Here is a 26,259-nt window from a genome sequence, read left to right as displayed (position 1 = left end):
GAACTATGAAGGCCTCAGTTACACCTCTACCTCTTGGAACCCATTTAATGCAACAAGATAGCATCGGGTGTACTCAATAAAGTATAATGTCCGTATTTGCTTGATTACCAACTGGTTTGTGTTTTTAACAAATGTTGGACAACAATAGAAAAATGAAGCGCAGAGGAACAGGCTTTATAGACCATTGTTAGCAGCAGACATCGACTGTCCAGGGACCAAAATCAGCCAATGTCATATATGTCTGATTACGAACCGGCTCTCACCATGTATGCAGAACACACACACAGTGGTACAGGCACAGCTCACACACACACACACACTCACTCACAGGCATGTGCCATACACAGTCACATGTTGTAAGCGAGTGGATATGGTCATTTGAGAGTTTTTCAGTGTGAGTGAAAAAAGACCGTGAAAACGTATGTAAAAGCAAACCTAAACATTTAACTCACCCTCACTCACTTAAGACGGACATTTTAAAGAAGCTAACAGAGGGAAAGTGGCTAAAGCTATCCAGAGCTCAGAGCCAGTCACAAGCTAGCAGCCTCGATATGAGCAACAGATCAAAGCAGATAAAGGAGAAAAAAAACTGCAGACAGTAAAAAGTAAAAAAAAAAAAAAAAAGAACAGAAAAAAGAAAACAAATGTAACAGGCCATCTTATCTTATCTTATCTTATCTTATCTTATCTTAACAAACCTAAACACTAAACTCACTCAGAAAACTCACTCAGAAAATCAACTCAAAGGGTTGATATCCTGTTCAGACTTATCTGGTGATTTGGTGATCCTGGAAAACAATTTCAGTAACTGGCATTTGTTTTGTTATACAAATCTCTTGCACCTGCTTTTGTTTAAGGTAAAATATGATAGGTAAAGGTGAGCATACAGCAACACATTTTCTTTATCTGTAACTCCTTACTGCAACAGAGCACCTTATTTCTAGTTGTTTAAATGAGAAAAGATCCTACAATTTACTGCAGCTTTGAGTAAAGTTTAATAATTTATTTGACTATAAAGAAGAAAAGTAGATTTTTGTTTGGCTATGCTGTCAATTATAGTTCTTAGAAAGAAAGCTGGTATGCAAGGCCTCACTTAAAAAAAATAAAATAAAAAAATATCTGCATTCGCTGAGAAAATTGCAATCAATGCATCTCTAGGTAGTAGCAGGCTGTAGATTTTTCAATACATTTACTGATATAGAAGAAAAACTATATATAAGTCACCACACTCATCCTATAGATAATTTAAGTAGTCATTGGAATTTTTACATAAGATGCTTCTGTGTCAAGCCAATGCTGTCAGTGTGTTCATATGATGCACTGTGTGGAAGCTGAGCAGAGATCGGCTTCTCCATTCTTCTGTGCCTCTGTGTGTGTGGTGGCGGTGCGGTGTGGTGGTGGTGGGGGGTTGGGCTGCTGCTCTGGCAGAGCCCCGGGCGAACTGCAGGATGTTCACCTTGCGGCGGGGCACAGGGCTCATTATCACAGCGGGACCTGGTCACATCAAAGGACTAAGGAAAGGGCAAACATTCTGCTGAAGTGCCACTGTCAGCAGGCCTGCGAGCGCACTTGCAAACACATACACAAAAAGACAGACCGCACACACACTCGAGCACACACTAGGCATCTATCCCCTCACAAAGAACATGGCAGCTTTTCTAAAACCATCACTTGCTTCGAAACTCTAGAGATGCGCTACCTTAAAATCCAATCAGCTAGTATAGCAGTGGATTTGTGTAATGACTGTGGGAAATAAAAAAAAAAAAAAAAAAAAAAAGTGTTGATGATGCATCTACCTGATCAGCTGTGCACTTAAAAACCACACATGGTGAACGAAGATCTTGGAGCCCTGTGTTTGAATACAACAAAAATGTTTGGAGTCCTCCCCCCACACCCTTCTGAATCAATCAGCATCCCTCCCTCTGCAACTATTTATAGAAATCCCACTGCTGCATTAACACACTGCATGATTTATCATTAGAAACAGGCTCTGGTCTGCTGAGTAGCTACATTCATGCCAGGCAACGCATTGGTGCCAACATCCACATTCAACAACAACACTCGAAGGCCCCAAGACATGTACACAAATAAAATCGCAGCACAAGCTAACTCTGTGCGGCTAGTGGGCTAAAACCTTAGCCTCCGTACAATACGACAGTAGGCGAGAAAGGGAGGAGAGAAAACGAGGTGCAGAATAGGAGGAAAAGTGCTGATGAGTTGCCTTATGCAGGAGGCTTCATAGATCCGTCGAACAAGAGCGGATTTGCCTGCTACACCTAGATAGTGTTTCCCCCCCTCAGCTTTCGCCCAGGTATTCTGGGCATGAATGGCTGTCAGTTTGGATTTGGGAGCTCAGCGTTGAGGGGGGAAAATAGAGTCTGGTGGGGGTCTTTGTGTGTCTCTACTTGTGGAGACGAGCGCGAAAGACAGTGCTCTTCTCGCTAAGCCCCAGCTAGCAGAGAAGAGCACAGAAAGGAGCGGCGATGCAGGATTTCACATTGCAGACAGGAGGAGGTTAACATTAGCCTTGCGAACTAGCCAAAGAGAGATGGGCGAAGTCAGGCGGTGGCTGGGCGTAGAGGCGCTGATGTGTTTTTGCTGGGAAGGTTTTCAGTGGCACACACACCAGGAAAAATGTGGATGGGGAGGCGATTTGAATGTGAGCCGCTTCTGCCTGAGCTGAAGAGAGGACTGACCTAGTTTTCCTTCTGTATTTCACTCAGACTGATGCACACCCACCCACATGGTGCGTAAGAAAAGAAAGAATAAAAATATTGATGGCTTAGTGAGTAACACTGATGACTTAATGGAACAAAGAAGGAAAATTAATAGGGAAAAAGAGGTATGGATTCAGTTTCTAGTAAGAGGGTTCAGTGAGGTTATGTAATCTTTAAAGCGCAGACCACAAGAAACCCTTTTTGCCTCGGGTGCCACAACACCTGAGTTCAGGCATCGATCTGAACTTCTGACCCCGCCATCACCACTACCCTTTTCACCTTAGTGCACCTTTGCCTTTGAAGATGTGCGCGATCCATCTATTTCCCATCCTGTTTTTCATTATGTCACAACCTGTGCGACTCTTGTGGAACAGGGTATAAGGCATCGTGCCGCAGAGCTAGGGGGAGCATTCACGGCTGTGGATCCCATTGCAAACCTTTCCTCTCATTCGCATTATGGGCCGTGCAACAATACCAGCAGCCCACTGTTTGGGTGTGATTCCACGTTTTAAGGGATTAACTGGTAAAGACTACCAACAACTGCCTTTCAGGGTGGAATTAGCCATTAATCAAAACCACACATTTTAGGGTTTTTTTTTCTCCTAGCTGGGTGCACACGCCCCTGCTAAGATCTGAATGGCAAGCACAAAGCTATTCAAATCTGATCCCCTCCGAACAAATGGCTTTTCTCCATCCCCACAGAAGCCGGGAACACTTAAAGAACCTCTCCAAGGATCTGAACGGTCACAAGAAAACTCCACCCCGTCAATTAGCTTTGTGGCAGGGTTTAGTGGGCTTTAATACAAACAAAACAATGACCATGTACAACATGGCAATGGACAACGTCTGCTTATCCCTTGATATGCCTAAAGAAATGGTAATGGGGAATTTCTGGGGCACAAAAGGGACTTCTTAGGCTCAGGGCATATGGTTACAGCGACATACAGCACGCTTGTGCACCTGATGCCTCAAATCTGGATGATTAGTCATATAATGAGCACAACAAGGTTGTAATTCAGCTCTTAGCTGGATTTATTAATACTGGGCTTCTCACATGCTTAATATAATCTCATTTGTCTCATTTGAATGAGCTGCAACTTTGATTTTATTTGATCAACAAACTATAAAATATGAATAACTAGCAAGAGTGATTTCATTTTTTCATCTACTTAACAGACAACTTTTGCACTGTAATGGGTTTAAAGAAGAGTCTTTTGCTTTGGAAAAATCAGTGGAATTAACTATTTGTTTTAGACTGACAAGTAAATAAATAAACAAAACTAACCAATGTGTAACAAGCGCTAAAAGGTTTCAAACACAGGCCACAGTGAATTGACGCAATTTAAATAAGCTGTTCTCACTCATTCATAACAAACGATGCGATGCAAGGACATATTTGGATAACTGATGTTAAACTAGTCCAAATAAAAGTCAAATGCCACTTTTCCACTGCACTGTTGCCTCTGCGTGGAAGTGCCACGGCTTACGAAAGGAGTGGAAGTGCAGAATTGACATGCGGGGGTGTGGTGTGCTCTTGTACCCCCCCTGAACCCCCCACCCGCATCTTTCATCTTGAGATAGGGGTACAGTGGGGGTGGATTGATTTGATGTTTTGATGCATTGTTTGATGACGGGCAGCTCAAAGTGGAGGATGCCTCTGTGATGTCTGTCCATTGGAGGACATGAAAAGCGTCACCTGGCCCCTGAGCCGAGGGTTATGGCTGATGGTGGATTTAAGGGCTCCCGCCGAGCTGGACGGTGGCTCCATTCTTGCCACATAATCCATTCAGCGTGACCTTTTATATTTTTAGAGTCAGTACCACTTCCCCGTCAGCCGGTCTGGTTGAAACGATCGCAGCCATTACGGTCCTGATCAACTACATTGTGTAACTGTACGTGTAATTTATTTAATGCGCGCATCCCATGAGGAAAATAAAAGCTTTCCATCACTGCCGAGCTGTCCGATGATCAAAAGAAACATGGAGCACAAGGCGAGCTCATCAGATGAACAAACACATTCTTGCTAGATATCTTTGTGGGTTTCATCATCCTGCATCAAGTGACTGCTGGGGGAAAAAACAAAGCCTTGTTCTCATCCCTGTGACATCAGCGCTTACAGACAGAGTGCAAAGGAGGATTCAAAGCCAGGGCGATCATATATTTCCAATTAACCGCCTCCCCCCCCCCTCCAAAAAAAAGTGAATCTGCAATTTTTCCTTCTGCCCTCCACCCAGCATCTAATTAATGGTTTCTAAAACCTCACAGATTATTAAGAGAAATAGGAATACATAACATCTTAATGCAGGTTAGGCAGTACTAGTCGCAAGGTTCAAACTCGGAGCCCGCCCTAGATTTGACTAAACTAGGAGCAAGCATAATTGGTAGAAATCTCCTCGGTGAGCCAAATGAAAAAGCAGAAGGGCGTAAATTGTTACACCGCTGTGTGTTAAGACACTGAAACTGTTGCAGAGATCAGACGAACTGCAGCAGCAGGAAAAGAACAGCATTCATTGCTTCGCTGTTTTCCTCTGTGACTTGGGGCCACTGAGTTTTTCTCCAGCCATAGTAAATTGGGCGCCTGGGGCAGGAGCCTTGGCCGAGCTTGCATTTCGGCGGAGCTCACTGTGGAGGGCATGAGGGATAGAGATATGGCACTGAAGCGGGGGGTGGGGTAGGGCGGGGGAGGACTCCGAAGCACAGCAGAGGTGACATCACGCACATGTTTTAACACAAAAAGGGACCTGGCTCGTTAGCGCGCTAACTAGCGAGCTCCATGGCAATCAGCGCTCCTCATTCTCTCTGTTCCCCTCTGTCCACGTCGTCATAAATACGGCTACATCTGCAAGTGTAATCACTCCATTGTGCTCTGATTTTCTGCTCTGCTGGGCAGCAGCATGGCAGCCTGATTTTCAGCACCCCCCCGCCCCAACTCGATCCCCTCCTCTCTCCCCTCAAGTGCCCTCGCCTGTTCCTGGCTACTCCTTTGCCGGTGAGGCCGGTGTGTCTCACAGATTACAGAGCTCTGGTCGCTCAGGTAACAAGAGTCACTAATCTGGCTGGGGTTGAATTACACATAATTGCCTCGGCACTGTGATTGATTTCAGCCCTGGAAAGGAAAAGACGACCCCCCCCCCACCCACCCCCCCCCGCATCCCCAGCCAAACACCCCCCACCACCACCTCCCTGCCTGCCTGCCTGCCTCTCTCCAGTGCTCACGAGCGGCAGCCAAGACTCTCCATCTAGTAGGAGGCAGGAGGCTTTGAAGAGATCAAAGCCAAGGCCGGGAGCAGTTGCGCGCCCTGGGAATACGGGAGAGAGGCTTTCTGCTCCTCAGCCCTATTTTCTAGCGTCATGTTGGATTGCAGCTGTATTGCATTTCGCCAGTTTTCTTAATGCTCTTGGTTTTGACTTTGACATCAGTGATCCCCCCTCGGTTTCTTCAAAAACAAGGGGGGGAGGAGAGAGGGAAAGAAAAAAAAAAAAGAACCTGAACAAGAGAAGGGTGGGGGGGCAAAGAGGAAAGAAAGGGGGGTAAAGAGATCTACAGACTGATTTTTATTTTCACAACTCCATAATTGGCTAGTTCAAAGGAGAGGAGGGGAGACTGTAGCATTTGTTTTCAATTCCACTGCCGATATGAAAGGAGCGACAAACTTTTATGGGTTTCCCAAAAATTAAAGACAGGCTCTTTTTCCCCCCTCCTCTCTTTCACAGTCAAAGAGCAGGGTGTTTTTTATGACCAAGACCACACAAAATGAACTGATAGCAAAGCCCTCCTCTTTGTCCTCCTACAGAAAACTCAATAGTTTAGTGAAGCACGTGTGTGTGTGTGTGTGTGTGTGTGTGTGTGTGTGTGTGTGTGTGTGTGTGTGTGTGTGTGTGTGTGTGTGTGTGTGTGTGTGTGTGTGTGTGTCGTCTGTGAGCACTTTAGTGTGCGTCAGAAACCGTTAAGACGAAAAGAAAGTGGTTTGATGTCTAGCTCGGAAAACACAAAAGGAGGCACGAAGAAAAAGAGCGCAAGCTATATCCATCTATTCATTTAATAGCTCGGCTAATAAAGCCTGGTGGCAAGAAGGCACCCTTTGTACTGCAACTATGTCGGCCCTATACCAACCTCCTACACTGGGGACCATTAATATTTCAGCGCTGTCAGATACACATTGCATGTGTGAGCCTCTTTAGCACTCACACCCACAGCAGAAAGAAATAATGAGCTTCTGAAAAATATGAAACAGCAAAAAAAAAAAAAAAAAAAAAAAAAAAAAAGAGGGAGGGGGGAGGAGGGCGAGAGCACGCCCGGGACTGACCAACTTCATACAACAGAGCAGCTATTGATCATAGCTCTGTTTCTTAGCTGGACAAAGTGAGGGCTGTTTGAGCTTCTCTGAAGTCTGGACGCAGCCGGCAGGATTTGTAGCCATGTTTCACTCCTGTGATCCTATTGTTCCCCTTCCTGCAGTTTACTAGTTGGAACACTGTTCGCCTACACCAACTAGACCCTACAAGCTGTCAGGATGAAGTCAATAAAGCTATTCATGTGTGGTTTTTTTTTTAACTCATTTTTTATGGCTATATCAGGCAACAGTGAGGTACTGTGATCAGTTTTTCTTTTAAGGAACTTCTGCCAAGCTTCAATCAGTGCTTTAAAGACTCAACTTGTGCCATAGGGTTTTATAAATCGCACTTTTTTATGTAACAAACAAGCAGCTCTAAAGTAGGATTTGGTGACTGATTCGGAAATGTTATTTCATTTCGAGCTCATTCAGGCAGAGACTGAGTTCCAAAAACCGTTCCCAGAGACTTCTCCCACTAACCCCTTTTAACTACGCACAGTCATAACCAAAAGTGACAACAGTTGCAAAACAACTTGACGAGAAAAAGAAAAAAAAAAAAAAAAAAAAAAAAAAAAAAAAACTCTTGCACACATGCACACACACTGCCCTCTAGTCTACATTTCTGATCCACCCTTACAGGAAATCCACACCCAGACCATTCAAACAGAACTGGGCATGAGGGACAACCTTGGCGAGGCCCTCCATTGACCCCAGGAGATCAGAGGCAGACTGCTAGTGAGGAGTGAAGCCCTCTGAGCAGGTGCTGTGGGCTTGAGCTGCAGTCTGGCTATGGAAGCCTGGCTGGCTGGCTCCAGGCAGGACTGCCTGATTGGTTAAGCTTCATCCGATTCAGCGGGACGAACGGGAGCGAAGAAAGTGCCATCGTCTATGAGTGCTTTGCTTTGAGCAAGAACACGTGCCCAAAATAAACATAAACAGGGTGTGTCAAGAGCGTGCCTGCATGTGATGCTCACAACCTTGACGCTCCCAGATTGCCTCTCTTGACACGGACGCCTTTTCAAGGTTCTAAAGAGTTAACAATTTCACCTTTGTCATTGGGGGGCTTTTTCCAAATGGAAACATAAAGAACGAAGTCACAAGTTTGCGATTATATCTACTGATCGCTCAGCCCACTTTTTTTTTCCTTTTTCAAATTAAACAGATGCAGTGCAGTGCTGATCTTTTCCAGACATTAACAAACAGGGGGTTAATGTGAGAAAGCAAATGTCCAGCACCCACATGGGTCATTGAACGGTTTCATAAACCGTCAGCTCCCCAGCACTAAGTCTGTGTGATGTGTGAGATTGTGCGATTTATTGTGCCAGTGTGAGTGTAGTGCAGGTAAACACTGTGTAGTGGTCATCCTGGACCCTGCCTCATGCGTGCTAGTCAAGCAGCATAAAACATAAACATATTCATTTTGATTGTCATACAACAGCACAAAAGCAACCCAGAGCTTTATTTGAGAATTTAAACAAACAGAAACAGGAGACTTAACAAATCAACCAGCAGGCCACCGCGTTACCAAGAAAAATAAATCATCCCGAAACTTCAACCTTGATTGTCTTCTTTTTGGTTTTCATCTTAAAAAAAAAAAAAAGAAGGCCATATCTCTTGGTCCAACAGACGATTGCTCTGCTGCGCTTCATTTAACGAGATGAAAACACAGATAAGGTGATTGCAACCACATGGCATCATTAGCGCCGTGCATATGGAACGAATGTGTCAACCACCATCGCCATACGAGCTGAGAACAGGAAGAAACCTTGCCAATTAAATGGCACGGTTTATAAAAACACTATGACACTACGAAAAAAAAAAGTGTTTCTTCTGTGTGAGGTCCCTGCTGTGGTTCTTGATGTGTTCACACATATTTCACTGCGTGATGGATCTGCACAGCAGATGACATCAATGTCAGTGTGGCTCTGATGCATACGCTGCCAGATTGGTGTTAAAAAAAAAACTTCTGACAGTTGTTGTGTTTTCTATACTTTTAGACTAAATATGCAACCATGCACAGCATCGCACTAAAGCCAGCATACTGAAAATTAGATGAGCTGACATTGAGATAATCATATGGAGGCCAGCTGCTTAAAAGGCAAACATGCTACATTGAGCTCTAGTAAATTTCACAAAGTATGACCAGTCTGTTGTGAGACTTAAAGAAAACTACTCAAGGTGCCATAAGCTGCCAACTAGAACATTATGTGTGGACATGGAAGGCTGCTGGTAAATGTAGTGTTCTCTTTAACAGGGATCTTCCACGGTAGTGCTGAGGGCATGAGCTTAGGACACACATGGCACTGAGGGATACCAGAGCGGTCCTACCAAATCCCGTTAGGTAAGCCTGGGTTAGTGATTCCACGCTGCGAGACACTGGCTAGCAGATCCGTCACGTTCCCACTACATCAAAGGAAAGTGCAGTGCTGCACCCCCTCCGCCCCCTCTTTCTCGCCACGAGGATCTTGCATTTGAGGGTCCAAAGGGAAAAAAGGAGTGAACGGCAATGGAGAGGGAGATCGCTAAACCCCCCTCCTCCCCTCCCCTCAACCGCAGCAACAAAACCCAGTGATTCTATCCACTTCTCTCTTCAAATTGATGCCCAAGACTCACGAGACTGCTCTCACAGTTGGAGATCGCAAACATATCTTCAAACTAAAAAGGTGGAAAAACCTGGTACTCTATGTCTGCACTATCAACACGTTAAAACTAAGAGCACGCAGCACCGTTTTTATCTTGTCAAGCACGCATTCATATGTTTATTAAAAAGGGGATATGGCAGAATGCCGTGGGCTCATTGGTTCTAGGGATTTGTTTAAACTTTAAAAAAACAAAAAAAAAAAACAAAAAGAGCGTGTAGAACAGGAGTTTTTGCAAATGGGAGGGCGTTTATGTGACAACGGCAGCATGCTCCGAGAAAGGATTTGGGGTCATTTAAAAATATGCGCTGTCCATCACATGCACTGCGATCTTTTTTTAGAAGCTGTCATTTCTAAATCTCAGCCTTGTTTTGTGAGACTAAAGAAGCACCGATTCAATGATAAGCAAGCGCCGAGTGCGTCGTCTTCCACACATCAAACCTGGCGCGATGACATCCGTGCTGCTTTGAAGATCAAACTTTGTATTATGATCATTCTGACCAAAACTGCAAAAAAAAAAAAAAAAATCTTATTTGTCAACGTACAGATGCAGACACTGAGCAAATGAAGGTCCCTGCTGCTCTTGACAGTCCTTCTAGTTTTTACACAGCAAAGGTTTAAAATAGCACAAATGCAAATTATTCCAGGCAGAAAAACACTTTTCGCCTTATCAGATGATTCTGTAAATGCTCAGGAAGGCTGTTCACGGGAGAGAAAAAGCAGAATCCTGATGTGGGCAACAGCAAATAAAAATGTGTGTTAGCTTCTGTCTGCTTAAGTCAGGGCTTCTCAGAGTGGAGTCATTGGGTAACTAGTGAGCTGGTTATCCCTAGGCAAAAGGATACAAAAAAAAATATTGTGCTACAAGTTAAAGATTTGTGCTGTAAATTCAAAAATTAAGTACATTTAGATCGGGGATATAAAACAAGCATACTGTGTGATTTACTCCCAGCCACATCATCCTTGGGTCAGCAGAAACTGATAAGACTGTATCCTCTAGACTTGTGACATGTCACAGATCGTTTCAGTGACATCTAAGAGTGTTAGAATGATGAGCCATACAGAGGATCTTCACCTCTTTGAAAAAGACCTCACATGCAGTATATTCCTTTAAAACATGTCCACTTGTTCATATCAAAGAGTGCACTGAGCTTAAAAAGTCAATCAAAAGCTGTAAATCAGCCAAATTTGTCGACAAAAAAGCTTGCACTCCCCCCCACATTAACCTGGTTTCGTGTATGCTTATAATCACAGCCAAGGTAATGAGCAACAGTCCAATATGGACAAATGTGATAATGGCTTTAAAAGACACACTTCAAATTAGACAGCAGTTCCCACTAGCATTTACCAGACACTCAAGTTTCTGTTGCTTTATGATCACCAAGGTGTAGATTACAGTCCTTACACTTTTATGCTTTGAACTGTAAACTGTAAATCTTCAAAAGCTGCAAGTTCACTTAACAAATAAATGACTCCTTAAGTTGGCTAGCTTTGTTTTAAACCCACACGTATGGGGAACTGGCATCATCACACATCAAATTCTAAGCTCTTGTGCCGGAGTCAGCTTATCAAGCTGGAAGTCCTAAAATCTGCTGACAATCAGCAACTCCCAACAGCTCCGTCGTGACTGGACGGCATGTGCAGGAATGTCATGGTCAATGGAAATCAATCTAAACTACTGGGATTGGGGGCGGTGATGGGGCTGGGGATGGAAGAGAATGAAAGAGAGAATGTGCCTTTGATCTCAGTGAAAACCGATCCCAGGCCTGCAGATACTGTGGCTGCGGTGGCCAGCAGCAGAGGCAGCAAGCTGACATCAGTGAGAAAGCCAGAGGACTCATGTTCCGTGATCCCTCCACCAAGCCTTGGCTCTTTTTATTGGATAAGTGAGAGAAACGTATATAAAATGACTACCGTTTTATTGAAGACAGGGAAGGAGGAAAATTGAAAAAAAAAAAAAAAAGCAGCCATGGTAAATGAAATGAAAGCGTGGCTTTAGAAGTTTTGGCAGCAAGTATACCGCCTAACTGCCTGGCCTAATTCATCTGCAGTGAGGGGTAATTTCCTCTCACACAGTCAGCTGGTCTCCATACAGACTTCTATTTTAGAAGAGTTTTTCTTTTAGCTTCGTGCTATACAATAAAATAATAGCTAAAATCTACCAGAAAACAAGCCAAAAACAGAATTTGGAAGGTAACATACCCTGCTTTTGCACTATCCTGCTTGTAAACTGAAAAAAGCAAAAAGCATGAGGTAATCAAGATCCCCCCAATCCACAATGTCACATACTTTCACCTTCTGCAACTTTGGCAGGGAGGAAGCATTGCAATTTTAACATCATTCTATGATAGAGTTGCGTGTGAATGAAGATCCTTTACACACAGCATGTGGCATCTGCCCCCGACAATCACATCTGCTTCCAAAAACCGATTCTTACAACAACACAGAGCTCACTTTTCACAACTTTACCCTGATGAAACCGACTCGCACGCACTGCAAAAGCACAACAACCGAGCGTTTCCCGTATAGAGACGCCACACCGTAGACAAGACTGAAGCTGGCTGCAGAGACGTGAGCAGACCAGGGCCAGACCGGACAGCTGCTCGTGGGCCTGTGTTTTATGTCTGTCTTGAGGAGAAATTTGCAAACGGGACAGACACAGGAAGCCGCCAGTCAGAGACCTGCAGCTGGCCTGAAATTAATACCGTCACAGGGGCGATATCTGCAACACACGCCACCCCTAACACGGTACTATAAGCTCTTCTGCAGGGTAGCCCCAGAGACGTGATTTTGGCTCCCTCAGTTCTTCTGGGCTAATTAGAGGGTTTACTTGGGTCATGTAGGCATGCATCACTTCAGATTTTAACAAGATGAGAAATAGTGTACATCTCACAGAGACCTTTTCGCAATGTATGGCTGGCGTTTGGTTTTCAGTGGTCACGTATAGCTGTCAAGGGGGCGGATATCAGCATGACACAACGGCGAGACAAATATCAAACATCACACACACTGAAAGGGAATATTTTTGTGGGGTTATTCTGATGATGAAATAAGGTTTATGCCTCTAACGAGAAAGCCGAGAAATCTGATTTTTTCCTTAAATCCTCTTAATCGACTCTTGGAAGTATTCTGGGCTGAGCTGAATTTTTAGCAGGAATTATTTTCTCGCAACTAAATGGTTTAAAAAAAAAAAAAAAAAAAAAAAAAAAATTCAAAGCCACCAATCAGATCACTCTGTAAAATGATTTACCTGCTGATATCCAACTCTGAGTCAATTTTACCCAAAAGCTTAAAGAGGGAAATCTCTGTAATAAATCTTTCAACGTTCCCTGAGAGACACCACGAAAAGCGTCCCACATTGGCAAAGGATCTTTTATTTATCTCACAAAGAGCAGCAAATATCTTTTTAGTTGTGTTGATACGTCTCCTAAATTTAACACAAGCGAAAACTCAGAGACCACAGATTTCACCTGATCGACAATATGAAGTTCTGAATTTGCAGTGGTTAAAAACAGAAACCAGCAGTCACAGCTACAAAAAGATCAATGAGGTTATTTTTAGCTGATACATCATAAATGGTAAATACTAAAAAAAAGGTCCTGAAAACTCTAATCTTGTTCTAAGGTGACACTTTTGATTAAGTCTTGCACTCCTCTACAAGCGTCTGACACATAAATTTGATTTATTTCTGGGATCACTGTGAAAATGTCATGAGTAAACAAAACAAAACAAAACAAAACAAAACAAAACAAAACAAAACAAAACAAAACAAAACAAAACAAAACAAAACAAAACAAAACAACAGCAACAGCAACAAAAAAAACAGCATGTCCCGCTGCCTCTTGGTTACCTTTTGACAGTCTGCGGGTAGGTAAAGCAATAGCTCCTTCAGTCTGACCACACTCTTTGCTACATTAGCAGGATATGTGACATTACTATAACTTAATTTCAGTTTTGCTTTTTAGTTTCTCTTGTCAGGAGAAATTTTGTCCCGAGCCTGGACTAAATCTGAGCAGGTGCAAAGTCAGCAGTTAAATCTCTGCTGGTGTTTTAAAGTTACCCATCATGTTTGTTTTTGCCTTCCTTCCCACTAGCACTAATTAATTAAACAGAAGTTCCAAACCATTACTAACATCTACTATCATTTAACAGTATTAAAAAAAATACTAAACAAAAAAAAACCCAAAAGCTTTAACCCATCCAAAAAAAACGAATTTCTCTCTAAAAACACCCTGCTTTTGTATTCATTTCATCACTCAGGACTGTCAATTATTTACTTTTCTCATAACTAAATAATTTTTTATATTCTTACGACGTAAAATTAGAAAATTACTCTTTGTCTCACTGGCAAATGATATGCCGACTAACACGCCTCAAGCTTAAGTTTGCATTTCACATCATGAAATAATACAAGTTAAACTGCAATACTGACTTGTGGAGAGGAAAAAAAAAAAAAAAAAAGCTGGTACTGACCGTTCTGGGCATGGGCGGCGAGAGGGAGCCATTGTTCATGTAGGAATCAGTGTTCATGTTGCTCATCATGATGTAACCTGGGTAGCCCGGGTACGGATGGCCTTTACTGTACATGTCTTGATGCTTTCCTAATAAAAACATTTTTTAAAAAAAACAAACAGAGTAAACGTGTGTCGGTCGCTGTGTTTTTGCACAGAGAGCACAAACACCAGTAAAAGATTAATTAGCCAAAGATTCAATAGCTTTAATTACAGTCATATCTTCGAAATGGCTGATTTTAATCAACAAACTCGATAAGCAGCAACAACAAAGCCGAGCACAAAGTTGGCCTGGCTGTTTTGATGTAGTAATGATATCGCTGTCGATTGATTTAACCCCTGCCCTATTTTGCCACGGCCTTTTGTTTGTGCCTTTTCTTTCCGCCTCACAGAGGCGGGTCATATTATGCAGCGGAACAATGGAGCCCCTCTGTGCCAATTAGCACCAATTAGAAGAACATACAGACTGTGTCAAAACAGGAGACGCCCCAACTGTTCCTCTATGCCTTTGACCTGAGAGGGGGGGGGAGCTTTGCACAAGAGGCTTCAATACAGCATCACTCGCCACTCGAATGTGCGCGGCGTAATAAGGCCTGGAGGGGCTGGGGCTGTTTCTGGTATACAATGCGATGGCAACATAGATCTTGTTGTGAAGAAAGCCAGTGTTTGATTTGAAGGGGATCCTATTCAGGAGTGAAAGGGGAACAAAGAGGAGGCATACTCCTCTTCAAAGCCCTAATAATGACCCACAGCAGCGGGGTCAGACTACAATAGCCAGAGAGCAACAAGCCCCAAGAGGCCGCAACATGTTGCATGCGACAATGCAACCGGAGAGCTGAGGGATACGACGGAAATATTTGAGGAAACACGACACGAAACATCCAGACAAAAGTTTTGCTTTTGGGTTGTGCTCAACTTGAGGCTGCTGCCATAAGTGCATATTTTTGCTCCTTTTTCTTTGATGTCCATTTGTGCAGGTACCCTCATCTACCAGGGAGGTAACAGGTAGCTGTGTTTATGAAGGTACAGCATGCCCTGACTAGACTTGGGATGAGCAGGAACAGGGGCTCTGATAAGAGAAGTACCAACAGTTTCATCACTTCTGCGTGGTGAAAACGAGGGGCCACTACTTCCACCTTATCTTCTAAAGCAAAAGCAAACCACGTTTCAAAAGGAAAAAAAAAATTAAAAAAATGGACTTTTATTGCAAATAAATGTAGCGCTGATTGTCCTATAACACATGCTGATTTAACAAGCTCCAGATTGTGTCTCTTACCATCTTCCGGATGGTCTCTGTGTTTTTCATGATATGAATCTTGTGGTATTTGGGACTGTCTAGCTGCCTGTAAAAAAAGAAAGAAATAAAATAAAAAGAGAGAGAGAGAGAGAGAGAGAGAGAGAGAGAGAGAGAGAGAGAGAGAGAGAGAGAGAGAGGGGGAAAAAGAAGAAGAATCAATTAGAAAGGCATCCAAACACAGTTACACACATGCTGATGTGGTCAGACAGCCACAAACATTGCTGGGACAAACATCGTCCCTTTGCCTGTCACCAAAGGAGAGAAAGCTTACAGACAGACAGACACACACACACACACACACACACACCACTATCTATAGAAGAGTGATGGAGCAGCCTGCATCAAAGCTTCAGAGGAACCACTTAATTAAGCTTCATGTCCTTAAGGAGCTTACAAATTAACTTGTTTTCAGTACCATAGGTCCACTCTCATTTTCATCTCCCAGTCTGAGCCTCCTTCTAAATTCAAATAGTGTGTTTCTGTCATAAATGAAATGGCTGTGTGCAAAGTGAAATAAAATCGCTCCATAAAAAAAGAAAAGGGAAACAGTGCAGACTATTTTCTGCTTATGAAAAAATGAAAGAAAAAAAAAATCCTCTGCACTTTGAACACCCATTTCCTTTCTCTTTTCGAATCCGAATTGGGAAGGGGACCTCTTTTTTAGAGTTCAGACCCCTCAGGATGGCTTCAAGCTGAGCGAGGGAACTTCACTAGATTCCTAATTAACATTCAGCCTCTGTCTCGTGTGTCCCTAGGACATTCGGCGGGGAATGCGTACAGTTTCGTTCAGGATGTAGCCATGTAGAATTTTTTTAAATCAGAAAAGAAAGAAAGAAAGAAAATGGATTAACACCACAGTTAATGGCAAAACAGCCAACTTAAATGATGGGGATGCTGCAGCCTGCATCCTGAGGTAGGCTTGATGGATGCGGGGGGAAAAAAGAAGTCACTGATGGTTCACGCTCTGTCACTTCTCCCCTGCTTAGAAAAAAAAAGCCATCTTGCAAGTGCGATATATAAAGCACGACTGCAATAATTTTTAATCATTAAAAATTAATCTCGAAGAATTTTTCCACTGAGATTTTCAATCCATTTAACATTCACCACAAATTCAGCACATCCACACATGCAAGGATTTCTTCTCATGCACCCATCTGGCCTCTCAGCATCCTTTCAGTTTAATCAAATGGAACAAAGCAAATGCAGAAAAATCTTTATTATACAACTCACCCCCCCCTCCCCAATTCCAACCTTAAAAACTGAAAAGAATAATTTATAGTCACAGTTTAAAAGAGGCAATAAAAATAATGAGCAGAATAAGCCGGAGTGTGTGAAGATCAGATCTTGAAAACGAAATAAAAGACCGCATCCTTTCATCCAGGCAGAATTTTAAAAATTGTGAATGTTAAGGAAATTCACAGTATTGCTGGCAAACAGGTTTTAAGCCATGTGTGCTAAATGGATTCATGTGCTGGTGTTTAAGCTGCTGAGGGTGTACCACAGCCAGCACAGCCACCGAGCCCTGCTTGTCACAGGCAGCTTCACAAGGCCCCAGTTCTCACATCTCATACAATATCTTTTGCATTTAGCTCAATCTGCAATTTCATTCATTTAGAGAAAAATACAACTGTAATAGAACATTACAATTTAGGCCTGCACTGATTACAGTGGATAGACTGCTGAGTGTTTGCCTGTGACATTTATAGGAGCATCTTTTTTTTCTAGTTTAAGGAATCATAGCCATATCAGTGGCACAGCTCAAGTTACATTTTCAATTAAAAGGAAAATAAAATGGAAATCGTAAATTAATAATGATAATAAATAATAAAGCTCTAAAAACGATTCGTCTATAAAACTAAGCAAAGGGAGAGGAGGCGTTTTCGCGCACAAGACATTCAGGTAAACCAAAGCTCAGTAAAAAACTATATTATTAATTAGAGGAGATCAACTTTTGTTTTAAAGGCTCCTGCGGGCTTTTTATTTCTATTTTTATTAACCTTCCCTCTCTGTTGGGGAGCTCTCAGTGGATGCCCACCACCACATCAGTGAACCCACAGCAGTTACTCACGTCGTGGCTGTTGCTGTTGGGGCTGCTTTCCGACTCGTTGACCAGAGATGACTTGATGTCTGCCAGGTCCCCTTCCTCTTCCGAGTGGCTCAGCTCGGCGAAGATCTGCTCCTTCTGCGGGTCCCCCTCGTCTTTGAACGGGATCATTTCATCTGTGGCGCAAAGCTCCGGGTCTCCGCCGCCGCCTGATAACTGGGGCATTTTTTCACAAAGTGTTTCGCTTCCCCGAGAAAACCGAAGACAACAACGCGTGCCACCACTGTCCCGAAACTACACAGAGATAGAGAGGGGGAAAGATGAAAAAGGAAAAAAAAAAAAAAAAAAAACCTCCCACCGAAACGGAGTGGGAACCGTTCCCTTCCCCCCCTCCACCTCCTCCCCTGTGTCACACCGGAGAGTCACCCGGAGAGGAAGCGGCGTGCGAGCACGCTGCCGGTGTGTTTTTACTGAAGCAACAGGAGGCGCGAGGCTGCTGCCGGCGTCCTTTTGTTGTTGTTTTTTCCCTCTTTTCTGCTCTTTTTCCGTCACGAGAGTTTAACTACAAAGCTTGAAACTCACACACTAAAAAAAGTGAGATGCAAAGGGGTCGGAATGAGAAGTCCAGTGCACGCCTCAATGTCATGAGGAAAACATAAAAAGGGGGAACAAACCACGAGTTAAAATCTCATCACCATCTTTTTTCCTCCCCTCTTGCTTTCTTTCTTTTTTTCTGTTTGAAGTCAGCACGCGACGACCGCCGCGTTCCCGTAAAAACGACTCAACGTGAAAAAGTACATTTAGAAAAGTGAGAGCAGATATTTCCTCGGTGGTCCCGGAGACGAAGCTGCGAGCGTCCTTCAGCGTGCGTGTGGAGAGGTTGGAGGGAGGGGGAAAGTAAGACGAGGAAAAGGAAAAAAATTAAGTGATGGATGCGTAACTGGAAGAAAACGCAGTTGTTGTTGGGGGTTTTTTAAACAAGCAAATACTTGGGCGACAAGCAACGCAGCGAGACGCCGTGATGCTTAAAAATACATCCTCGAAGCTGCTCGGATGAGGAGGGATAAAAGCAAAAACCAAAAAAAGAAGAAGAAGAAAATCACAGAAAACAATCAAAAAAAGAAGGCAAGAGTGGAAAAACGCCGTGGACCCGACTTCCCACTGCTCCCGCACCGCTTCCACAGCGTAATGTAACCAGTGTGTGTATGTGTGTGTTGGTAATGTAGCCGTGCTCCCTCCTCCTCCTCCTTTTTCTCTCTCTTCAGTCACTGGGAAGAAAGAGAGATGAAAGGGAAGCCGAGGCTCTGATTGACACCGCACCGATTGACACTCCTCCTGAGAGAGAGATTTATACACAGCTCACAACAAATGGGCAGACAGGAGGGGAGGAAAAGGAGAATGAGCGGAGAGGCTGGAACTTGCTGTGTATATGATGGGTTAAAAATAATGAGGAGAAATAAAAAATGATAATTGAAATATAGAGGGAAAAATATTGGACAAGCTTAAGCCTGTTTTGTTGGTGCTGGAGATGTGATTTAATAAATCTGCAAGAAGTGGCAATGGCCTGTTTTGGAAACAGAAACAAAAAAATGATAAGCTGAGGGAAGTTTAGAGAAAGAAAAACACACAAAGTATGCTCCAAGTGTTGGGAAAAATAAAAAATAATATCTATATATATATATATATATATATATATATATACATATACATATACATATATATCAGGTGTATGTCTATAAAGGGACATAGGCCTGTTATTTATTCAGCTCCCTTTAAACTACCTTGCGGTATACCGTGGGCATATTTGTGGCTACATGGTGCTTTCCGTGTTTTCTACTTACATCAAACAAACAAGAACGTATTCAGAAAGTCTTCGCCCCCAAAAATGGCCAGGTTAAAAGAAAATGTCATATTGTACTCACAGGTTACCTGCCTATATTTAAAGTCCCTTTTGCATATTAATTCATTATTAGCACATGCGCATTGAAATTAACAAAAATATAGAAAACAGTTTAAAGGCCAGCGATTGGTCTGTTTGCTACTTTTACCACTGAAAAAAACCGTATATATCAAGCTGCAGACGAGCGGAAGAATATTTATAAGAAAAAAAAAAGAGTACTTTAATGCCGATGTATTTATTGAGAACATACAGTTGTTGCTTTGTTGTTTTAAGAAAAAGGAAAGTAAACAAAACAGGCAGTGGAAGTGGCTGAGTTTCAGCGTCTGTCTGAGCACTAAGAGATTGCGTGAGAATCAAAGTTGGGATGGGGAGGCAGATCTTTATAAAGCGCGGAGGTGGGGTTAGCGGGGCGGAGCCGCGGCTGCCTTTGATCTTGCGGCGGCTGGCTCTTTCATCCCCGACTCCCCCACCACCCCGCGCTTCCACCGCCACCTCCCTCCCTCTCTCCCTTCCTCCCTCTTCCACCCCCCATCCCCTCCTCCCCCTCCTGCTCTCCCTTGCCTTTGTATGACTAAATTTGGTCTGAGTGTGGAGTCGGGCCAACATTTCCACGTGTGCGTTCATCCCAGCTGAGAGTGAGAGAGAGAGAGAGAGAAGGGGTTCTCTTCCGGGTAAGGAGACAGCGAGGAAAAAAAAAGATCAAAGGCTTTTGGGTTTTGGAAGCCGAGTGTGGATTCAAAAGAGCCGAGACTGGCTGCATTCCAGAGTATAGCGGAAAGCGCGCTGCTGCTGCTGCTGCCGCCGCACGCGCGACGCGCGTACGCACACACATTCAAGCACAAGTAGGCTACGCACGACCGCAGCACACGCACACTAACACGCGCACAAAAACACAGCAGTGAAAAAGAGAGTTAATTAGAAAGATTTCACACAGGCAGACAAGAACAAGCAAAGCTTTCATTTAAAAGACCCTTTAACAGTATTTTTTCTTGTTTCCAGCCAAAAACTGTGATAGCCTACAAGGTAGAAAAAAAAAGAAGAAATCTTCCCCTCTCTGTAGGAACTGTCGGTTCTACTTCATTACATTGTATTTAATTTAATTATCCGGCACTATTTTTTTTTCCTGGCGCGATCTCAAATGATGCTACAGCACCACCAACACCCTAAAGCCATGCTAACAGAAGCAACCTAACCGTTTTTACACTTGTATAAATATATTTTTCTTTTTTTCTCTTTCCTGCATGTGTTCTGCATTCACCTTGGATATGGTTTTAAATGATAAAATTGGTAGAAAGGGAAAAATCTGGGAAGAGGAGGGGGCGACTTTTGGTTGCATTAAGGCCTATTAAGATACTAAAAAAGAGAGAGTACAGGCCTGCAGGGCCTCTGAAGTGGAAAGATCCCACAGTGTTTAAAAAAAAGGAAACAGATTAAATATAAATCACAAGCATAAATGACTCATGTTTATTCTTTGGTTTTTGGTTTATTGGCATTCAAATACGTGATAAAATGCAACATATAAACCTTAATCCTAATGCTCTGTTTTCAGCATCAGTGAGACACAGTAGGCCCCAGTTTAACAGTCTAAAAACACACTCAACAGATTCATACTTTATGTTTCCCATTTGATTACAATTATATACAAACATGATTTAAACTGATTGAAGTGTGGATTTAATGCACACTTTGGTGCCAGTGCCAGGTGTAAGACTGGCAGGGAGATGGTGACAGTTCTTCACAGCAAAACTCTTCCCAAAGAATAAATAAATTTTTGTATATTAAGATGTGATTATAGCCTATGCAATGTGTAAAATGCATAAAACAAACAATTATATAAAACCATAACAATGCTTAACGTTTTTTTACTCAAAAGGTCTCTTGCAAAGGGTAATTCTGACCTTCTTAAACTAAATGTGCGAATAAACAGAGACAATCAGCAATAGATCAAAGATTTTTAGGGAGATAATTTCTTTACTTTTCTTTCTAAAATGATTTTTGCATATACAGCACAGCATCTGTGGAACCCTTATCAGCGAGCAGATAAATCAGCAACAAAGCAGTCCAGACCAAGAAGACATTTACTATGATTGAAGATAAATTAACACTAATAAGAAAAACTAATAACATCTGCACAATTGAATCACGAAAATAAAACAGATTTTTCCATCATGACAGACTAAAAAAAATTTAAAATAAAATTATGAAACATAGTGGATCAGTGACAGAAGTAGTTATGGAAACATAAAAAACATTTATCAGTAAAACAATTGAATGCCAACTATCAAATACCTGTGTATATTTTTATGTTATATTGTTATTGCAGATGTTTCATAATGCTACATATTAGCTTAGTTTGGCCTCAGCTGAATTGTGTTTCCAGCTGGGTTTGGGTTTTTTTTGTTTATTGTAATTTAATATTCTGGTCTTGGAAAGAAAGCTAGTTTGTGAAAGCCATGAGTGAGGGAGAGATTCATTATTAAATACCCTTTGCTACATGATGAGAGACCACTGCAGGAAGTCCATCTTCCTGATTAGCAACCCTGAGAGGAGAGGTTATTTGTTCACTGGGTGATATATATATATGTATATGTATATATATATATATATATATATATATATATATATATATATATATATATATATATATATATATACATACACAACAAACAGATAACATACAGCTTTTGTTTGCTGTGTAATAATTCTAGTTTGGGACTTGATGACAAGGCAACCAGCGACAGCCTCTCTAATGAACTGCTGTCAGAACCACCTAACACACCTTCCCTTGACATGAAACTGCATTATATATTCCAGCTTGGCTCTATGCATCACGGCCCTCGTTGTTAAAACAAGCAGGAAAGTTGAAGTGGGAAGAAAAGAGAGAGAGAAGGAAGAAGGGGAGGAAAAAAAACAGAGCTACATTAGCATTTCTCTCCTAATGAGTTCATAAGAGTGACCCCTCTGGATCTCACATGAAAAGGAAGATTTCCTGCTGCGCTGTGACCTGAATTCAGTTGTCTCTCACTTTAGATACTCCATTTTGCATGTTATATAAAAGAAGAAATGTATCTATACACACGGCATAATTCATCACCAGCGGATTCTGATTTCTTTTCTCCCTTCTTTAAGACTGGTAGTCTATCTCAAGGAAGAAATAAATATTTTAATGGTCTGCACATTGTGGTAAGACCCAAAGTGTTGATGAACTTAATAATGCATATTTAGCTTATTTTGTTTTATATGATGTTTTTCCTCCTCTTGTAAAGTTGGGACAGGATCTCGGTTTCGCATACAGTATGAATCGTGTCAAACAAAATGCTCTTTGTTGGAACAACATTCAGTCAAGGTCCTCTTTAGATCTATTATTGTCTCATCTTTTATCTGTTCTATTTTCATTGCGATGCATAACACTTCAAACAAAAATTACCCTAATTATCTCTTGTTCCCACACTGTGCTGTGTATGTGTGCTGTGTCTGTGTGTGTGAAATCAGCCTAGTCGGTGTTATCATTTGTCCTTATCAGTTACTTAAATGACTTGCCGGGTGATTTCAGTGCTGAAATCATTACTCTGCCTTCTATTCCACCTGCTAGTCACACATAACAACTTCCTTCATGTAAAAAAAAAATTACAGCCCTTGCACTCGCAGCCACCTTCAAGAAAACGACAGGAAACAAACATTAAATTATGATGAAAAGGGCTTGCAATTAAAGCCGAGAAAAGACACCATTTATCAAACGTGCAAATCAAAACTGGGGGAGGTCCGGGTTGAGTGATTATTGGTTCAGCCCTTTGATTGGTGGAAGATGAGTCACCTTCTTGAAGGGAAGGAAAGTGTCTTGGGGGTAAGGTGAAGGAAGTGAGAGGCAGGCCTGTGATCTGTTGATTTATGGCAAAGTTGTCAGAAGTTTGTCTCAGACAAACTGTCATTAAAATGAAATTATCTCCTTGATGGAAAGGAAGGGGAATTTGTCAGGTTATGTAGATGTATTTTGTTTTGAAGCTTCAATTTTAGAACTGTGGCTGTTGCTGTCTTAGTTGTTTGTTTTGGGGTTTTTTTGTTTGTTTTGTTTGATCGGGGGGCCAGCAGGATGTTAGGTTTATTTCTCTGGCCACAAAAAGATTTACGGTTGTGTTTTTTTTTCCTTTTTATTTTTGTAGTGAGAAAAAGCTTCTTGGCACACTTACCATGTCACTGTAAACATTTTCCTGATGACTTTAATGAGTTTCATTGTTAATTTCATGTCATATTGAATATGAAAGCTTGTTGACTATAAGCTTGGCAATTATAATCTTCCTTATTAATGGGGGTATGCTCATTGGCTAACAAATCATGATTGACAGGTCGTTAGCCATTGATCAGCCCTGTGTGGTTGGTTTCACAAAGCTAGCATGGTGCAAACGTTCAGCTTAGGGTCTGACTAACCAGTGGGTGATGTCACACTATTTTTATCTTTTATATACAGTCTATGTTTTTTTTAAAAGCCAGAAGTGAGTATATTTGGACATGTGTTATTAGCTATATACTGTGTGGATTCATTGCAAAGACAAGTACTCGTACATTTTACTTTAAAAAAATAAAAGTGAAATTGTAGACTTGCTAAAACACAAAATTCTTACGTGGGGTTTCAAATTAAACATACAGATCGATGAGCCAAGAGTTACCAACACCATAAACGCCGTTGTGACTTGAAATAACTGAGGTGAAGCCAAGCAGAGAGCTTGTCATGAGCAGGGAAGCTCACACACTTCCGGGGAAGTCTCAAGTGGGAATCTGAAGAACTGCCGGCTTCTTATTTTTAGCCCTGAAGGATGCGGCTTAACGTGTCCAAAATGTTTGCATGCTAACATTTGTTACTCTGAGTGCTATAGCCGAAACATAACACTGACCTGATAAAGGCTAAAAATGATACAACGCATTATTTCTGCCTTTACTGCCTCTTACAAATTACCAATGCACAGACTCCCCTATTGTCTTACTGGCAGAGATAAAAACTGATTCACACCAACTGGCATGTGACTCCACCCTCCCATACTCACCAGTCAGTGATGCTGACAGAAGCACTGTGCACAACTTCTCAGAGAAAGGAACAGTTTAGGGATCACCTTTCCTCTGGGACTTGACTCACATTCTCCGAGCTTCAAAAAGCGGAGCGCTTGCGTGCCGCCATGAATCACTGGACAACACTGAACAAACACGCACATGCACAGACAGAATCTCTATTTTGTCTCTGGCAGTCCTCACTGACGCAGCACACGGCATGTGCACATAATGCAGCTAGACTCAAAGGTGCTACCTCACTGCAGCCAAGAGAGTAATCCTCTAGGGCATATAACATAACAGGCAGTCTTTCTTCTCTCTGTGTGCACATGCAGCCCTGTCGCGCTATCGCACCTGAGGGCTAATTTACAGGTTAACACTTGGCTGACCCATGTGTCTTGAAGAAAACCGTTGGGTGAGGGTTTTTACCTGCACACTTCACCCAGCTGGGAATGCCACCTTCTCTCCAATGAACTCTCAGTTTGCAGGAATCTTTAGAAATCTGCTTAGCTTGCCTGTTGGCACCCGCAGCTTTTGTTTAACTTGGTATGTGCAGTATGAATCAGCTATGCCACTATAAGATTTTGGATCTTATTTTTTAATCAGCTTTTTTCTAAGTGAAGGTTTCCTTCAGTTACACTCTGTGAAAGGGAAAGGTCTAGACTGCTGAAATTGATCAGGTTGTAGAGGCATGAGAAAGTCCCCCTTTTTTTCTGCATGTCCAGAGGTTGGTCAGGCATCACCACCAGCTGTCCTGCACTATGTGCTGCTGTGTTGTGCTGCATTCTTTGTGTCCAAAGGGGAAGTGGTCCACTCCTCAGCACACACAGATACTCCCTTCACCCTGCCGTGTGTTATTGGAGAAAGCAATGAGCACTGCTTCAAGGCCTGCTGTGTATGGGTCAAGGGTCAGAGCTGACCTGCTAAGAGGACACAGGGCCCCTATCCAGTCTGTAATCAAGCACGCAGCACACCTCGCTGACCCCACGCCTCCGTCTGTGCCCATCGCCCAGCCTCAGCGCATCTCGGCTGCCTGAGATCAAACAGAGAGCAGCAGTACCTCTGGCCCTGTGTTATCAGCCTGGGTGTCTCATCACATCAACACGCAGGGCTAAACAGTAAACACTGTCTCTCTGGTTTGCCTCACTGTGTGTGTGTGTGTGTGTGTGTGTGTGTGTGTGTGTGTGTGTGTGTGTGTGTGTGTGTGTGAGTGTGTGTCTCCAAGCTGGTGTACATGTTAGTATAGAAGCTCGACCGCATGTGATGGTTATCTGAAGCAGCAGATTTGGGTAAGATTAAGATTTTTTTAAAACTAATTCTAGCTTAAATTTTAAACTTAATAAAAAAAAGATTTGGATTTTTCTCATTTCATTCAAATACTCAGAGAAACCTAAACGTGTTAAAAAACAGGAGTAAAAACATGCAATGATTGATTTTTGCCACTTGGGGCACTAGAACAAACTTTACAAGCTAGAGGTAAAAGGGTTTCCCTCAGTGCTGCGCGACACTGGAAATCTTTATACTGATTCAATATCAAGTAAATACAGGGCCAGTATTGCAGATACAAATACAGATATACTTATGTAGGGGGGAGCAGTGTGTCATGCTTTATGAGATGACTCATTAATTTGCAAATTCTGAACACATTTTAATAACCACTGAGTCACTGTGATTTTTCTTAACTTTACACAGCAACAAGACAACGCAACAATTCTGACCTTTTAGCTTTTCTTGCATTTTCAAATTTTAAAACTGGGTTAAAAAAAAAACAAAACAG

General features: G+C 42.4%; 1 protein-coding gene across 2 annotated transcripts in view; it reads right to left on the bottom strand.

Annotated features, from left to right (window-relative positions):
• lef1 (lymphoid enhancer-binding factor 1) overlaps positions 1-18,979 on the bottom strand; it is a 43,494-nt gene extending 24,515 nt beyond the window's left edge. Inside the window, exons 1-3 of one of the 2 annotated variants that reach the window (XM_039613926.1) lie at positions 17,567-18,979; positions 15,478-15,544; positions 14,164-14,291 (exon numbers count right to left, since the gene is read on the bottom strand). In XM_039613926.1, coding sequence (XP_039469860.1) covers positions 14,164-14,291; positions 15,478-15,544; positions 17,567-17,767 — 396 coding nt within the window. In that variant the 5' untranslated portion in view covers positions 17,768-18,979. The remainder of the gene's footprint in view (positions 1-14,163; positions 14,292-15,477; positions 15,545-17,566) is intronic. The other variant, XM_031752346.2, reaches the window with a different exon arrangement.
• Between the last annotated feature and the right edge of the window lie 7,280 nt (positions 18,980-26,259).

The sequence above is a fragment of the Oreochromis aureus genome, linkage group 6 (genome assembly GCF_013358895.1).
Source record: "Oreochromis aureus strain Israel breed Guangdong linkage group 6, ZZ_aureus, whole genome shotgun sequence".
NCBI lineage: Eukaryota > Metazoa > Chordata > Actinopteri > Cichliformes > Cichlidae > Oreochromis > Oreochromis aureus.
This window is presented reverse-complemented; position numbering and strand designations above follow the sequence as displayed.